The sequence below is a fragment of the Centropristis striata genome, chromosome 14, assembly GCF_030273125.1.
Source record: "Centropristis striata isolate RG_2023a ecotype Rhode Island chromosome 14, C.striata_1.0, whole genome shotgun sequence".
In the NCBI taxonomy this organism is placed as follows: Eukaryota; Metazoa; Chordata; class Actinopteri; order Perciformes; family Serranidae; genus Centropristis; species Centropristis striata.
The window spans coordinates 26,965,457-26,970,281 of NC_081530.1; the positions used below are offsets into that span (position 1 = coordinate 26,965,457).

Sequence of the window (4,825 nt, forward strand, 5' to 3'; positions counted from 1 at the left end):
CTTTTTCTGTTTGTAATGTAATTATGGAAAAATTATGTGTGAAATTTGATTTTCAACATGTACATTATATAGCCGAAAATAAAGATCATTCATTATCATATAAGCATGAGGAAAAAGTTGAAATGTGGCTCTGGTGAAATATGACATAGACAAATGTTTAAATGTGTGACCAAGACCAAGAGATTGAAAAAATACTTGTATTCTAACATTTGTATTTCATTTGGAAGTGATTGGAGGTAAAGGGGAAAAAGTAAATGGGATAGTGGTGACTCATACATAAAGCATTGCCTGTTTTGCAATCCAGTTGTTGAGGAAAAAGGAATTACCTGTCAGTATAAAAAGAGGAAAACCCCTCATAGATTTCGGGGTATTGCGTCTTCTCTGCATCTCGCAGTGCACCTTAACTACAGGATGGAAAATGAAAGTAAGTTGTTAAGTTTCGTTTTCCAGAGTAACAGCCCGGTAGGGAAATAAATACAGGCTGTCTGTAGAGCGACATTCACAACACAACCGTCGCCTCATCTCATCTACCAGACGCTCTTCAAATACCTGATCAACAAACATCATGAGCAAATCTACAGGTAATGCATTTAATGCAAAACGTTATTATGTGGTTTAATTTGATGATGTGCAATATATACTACATATATATATATATATATATATATATATATATATATATTTTATGACGCCATTCTTTCTCTAATTAGCTACAATATTTATTGTTTGTATTTGGCAATGCCAAGCCTACAGCATATTTTGCATTCATTTTTCGGTATATTATTATCATTATCATTTTTATTATTATACATTTTAAACTAAAGACTGGAGGTGGAAAAAGGGTGTGACTCTAATTTCCAAAACATTTTGGTCTTTGAGGATTTTCGTAGCTTCCTTCTACTTGCCAAGAGTCATTTGTTGTTGTTTTTTCAGTGTTTCTGACACAGAAACCTATATGTTATTGACAATAAAGGTTTTTATGTTGTTGTTTTTAATTTCTACTCATGCAGACTGGGTTCCTTCCTTGTGGCTGGACACATTTGATGAATTGCTGGATGAAGACAATGAGTTGGACTATGGAGACCAATGGACTCTCAACTTTAACTACAGCCAGACAGACAAAGTGACCAAGGAGGAGAGGAAGAGAGGCTGGAAGGTCTACTGCCACTGTGCATATGGACGGTATGTATTGTTTTATTTTCCTGTTACAACCTTTATTAAATGTCTTGGGGAATGGAGGGAGATAACATATCAAGTTTATCCATAACCTTTGGACTAAAGCAATAAGAAAATCTTGCTGAAATACTTTAAAGTGTAACAATAATTGACATGTATTTATGTAAAAAACAATGACAGAGATAAAAAATATATATATATTGCTGAAATGGAAATAACGCATCAGGGTTTCAAAAAAATAGTAGCCAAAAAGCCAGATTAGACAAAATATTAAAACTAAATTGGTCTATAGAATCAGACAAAAAGACAACACACAAATACAGTAAAATACATTCACATTAAGGAAGATAAACATCTGCTGTGGTGTGGGAACTCGGCATAGTTTCTGCTTTACCAGTCGGTTGGATTGGCAGCAGGTTATCTTGTTGTTTTTCTCATACTGCTCATTCCTGTGGCCAGGCCAGGTCATATGATTCAGTTATGGTGTAATAAAGACCAGGTCATGTGTAATAATAAAACAGTGTCATTCTGTGGAAAAACCTGGTACTGAACCTAGTTAAACTGGTTCAGCCTCACAAGTCTTCCTGCTAAAAAACCCCACAGGGAATGATGTAAACAAAAAAGTGATGGGTACATTGGTCCTTCTCAGCTGACATGTTAGTTTAACAATTTTAAAACAGTCATAACTTATTAGGCCAGCACAATTACACACACAGTACACAATGGTATCAACCTGTCAATCATACAGTAGCCCCGCCCTAAATCCAACCCTGCCTTATTGTCTATTTTACTCTAAATAGTTACATCATTTATAAAAATGAATATCATGCTGTATTGAATAAGACTTTGAACTCATGTTGAGACCAAACTAATTATGAGTTTACTGAGGTAATAAATTATGTGTAAAGTAAAAATTTTAATGGACTTACATACAAATTAAGCTCTTTTTGCAACCGATGGTGTCACCAACTGCTTGCCATTGGATTTAATTCCGATTAAAGGCAGTTCTACATTTGTTTCTCTCGTGGTTACCGCTTGGTATTCCCCCTCTGTCCTCCCCCTCTAAAGCGCTCTGAATAAGTGTCTGTTTCTTTAAGCCCCTCTCCCAAAACTAACCCCAGCACAAGATGCCAGTGGCTGTATCCAGCCTACTTAGGCTTCAAGTTGTACAGTGGGGAGGAGGTGGAGACTCATGGTACATTCTTTATACAGTCTATGGTTTAGATATTAATACTACTTAAAGTATTTATATAGCATAAAGACATAGAAATCTCACATTTTACATTTGATTTCATTACAATGAAACAGCACAGAGTACAGTGTCAAAACATAATAGAAAGTTTTACAAAAATAGAACACACAGACACAAAACTGCACACAATAGTACATCACAAATATATGCTTGTCAAATAAAAGCAAGTCATAGAGACCATAAGATAGAGTTCAAGGTCAGTGAGTTTAGAGCCGAGCAGCTCTTAACAGACTTTTTAGAAACTGCTGATGGAGCTGCAGCTCTTCACATCGTCAGGCAGGGTGTTCCACTGATTTGTGGCTTTTACAGAAAAAGCTGATTGTCCAAATGCAGTGCAGTGAAATGCTACTGTACAATCTGAAACAGAAGATATCCTTGAAGTTAGTATCATCTTACTGAATGAGCATTAACCACATAGTGATTGAGGAACCAAACCGTTTCAAATGTTATAAACCAGGCACAAATTACTAATGAATCTTAAATTGTCACAGTTCAGAAAATTGTGTTTCTCCAGTGCCCTGTGGTGATACAAATGAAATTTGGTTTTTATAGTTTGTTTGTTTTAGGAGTCTTCTGGCTGTTTCAGCCTGCACCAATATGTAGACATGTTGGCAAAGATCATACCGTAAAGAGACAGTTTCTAATAAGTCTAAAATTTGCCAACTTACAGAAAAACGCTAGTGACCTGAGAATACATCAGGTAGAATCACACTAACCCTGAGAATTTCTGACTTCTCATGTCTCCACAGATTCAAATGTCCAACCTGTGACAAGGTCTGGCCCTCTGCACGTGTGGTGGTGCTGTTCCGTTACCGGCTGCGGGATGACCGGGGGACGGTGATCATGCGGCCCTTTGGACAGTCCTGTCGAAGTTGCCAAGACGACGAGTTTTACCTCAGTGGTTTTTCCAAGAAAGAGGTAGAAAATGCCCTGCTCAGGCTGTGCTCCAAAATCCGGAAGAATTGCTACAACGATGAGGACGACGACGAGGATGATGATGGCTCAGCATGCTCTACCAAAGTGTACACCAAACCGCACGAGGCGAGCCTGTGTCAGGCCTGCATCATGGGCATCTGCTGTCAGGATGAGGACTAGGAGTGTATGTTTGTGTGTCTGTGAATGCTTGCATGCTTGTGCGTGTGTGTGTGTGTGTATGTGTAAGACGCTGAGAGAATGACAGTGACTGACAGGTTGTGAGCTGATGCTCTTTTGCACTCTATCCATGCCCCTTATTCTTATATTTTAAAATGGGCTTATTTTCGCATTAAGGATTTGTTAAAATTGTAATGTTGTGTTATGAAGTTGTGTTATAAGATTAGGACCAATGATACAGTACATATATAAAAATGTTAAAAAAAATGTATTTAATTTTTTTGTCACTACTAATAAAGTCTTAAGTTTGAACATTTTTTGTTTTCGGGGTACTGATTATTTCATGGCTTCATATGAATATGGACGACGAGTGGTGGAATATGACTTAGTACATTTACTCAACTACTGTATTTCAAATATATACTACTTATAACTCTACTCCTCTGGAGCTCAGATGCAAATATTGTACTTTTTACTCAACATTTATTGTAAGCTATAGTGACTTGATACTTTGCATATAAAGATTTAACAGGCAAAACACATGATCATCTTATTGAATATATGGGAGTTGTAGATTACCTGCCCAGTTAAAACTATCACCAACTCGACCAGCTTCTACATTAAAATGCTGGTAATTAATAAATCCATCTTTCTTTCTTAAGATCTTATTTGATAGTTACAGAGAGAAGGGAAGGGGGGCCTTAGTGGTATTACAAATGGTTATGTTAGTGGTATCACTCTACAAGTGAGCCACAAGGACGCCCCAATAAATACGTCATTATTGAAGTTCTAATATAAAAAAACATGCAGCTTCCTATAGATTTCAGTCTGACTTCTTTTTGTAACCAGTGGATTCGCCCCTGCTGCTCATTAGAAAGAATGCAGGTTTAAGGCATTTCCATATTGGGTTTACCTTGAGGCCTGGAGGTTGTCACTTGGTTACGCCACCATTTCTTTGCAAAGCAAATATTATTTTTCCTGCTATATTAATGTTCTGAATGTCATTAAACAGAACTTTTAAGAATATTAAATCTTTCATAATTAAATACATTTACTCTTTTTCTGTTCTATCTTCCTAGTTTTAGTTACCAAACCTCCCCAGTAATAGCAGCTGAAATACAGTTTAACAAAAAGATTACAATAAGAAAACATCACTAAAAGAACCCAGACAACCGACCAATCAGGTGACAGCTCTCCGTGTGACAGTTGATCTGGCGCATGCGCAGTGCGCTTTTCTCTTTGGCAGCCACAACAACATACTGAAGCTATCCAGTCAGTCTCGCCCCTCCGCTCCCAGCAGCAGCA

At 37.2% G+C, this 4,825-nt stretch overlaps 1 protein-coding gene across 1 annotated transcript; it reads left to right on the forward strand.

Annotated features, from left to right (window-relative positions):
• Positions 1–259: 259 nt before the first annotated feature.
• LOC131985325 (receptor-transporting protein 3-like) lies at positions 260–3,842 on the forward strand. The gene is made up of 3 exons (XM_059350382.1): positions 260–581; positions 1,011–1,182; positions 3,178–3,842. Exons 1-3 carry the CDS (start codon positions 566–568, stop codon positions 3,521–3,523), a joined length of 534 nt encoding a protein of 177 aa, XP_059206365.1. The 5' UTR covers positions 260–565; the 3' UTR covers positions 3,524–3,842.
• The last annotated feature ends 983 nt before the right edge of the window (positions 3,843–4,825 follow it).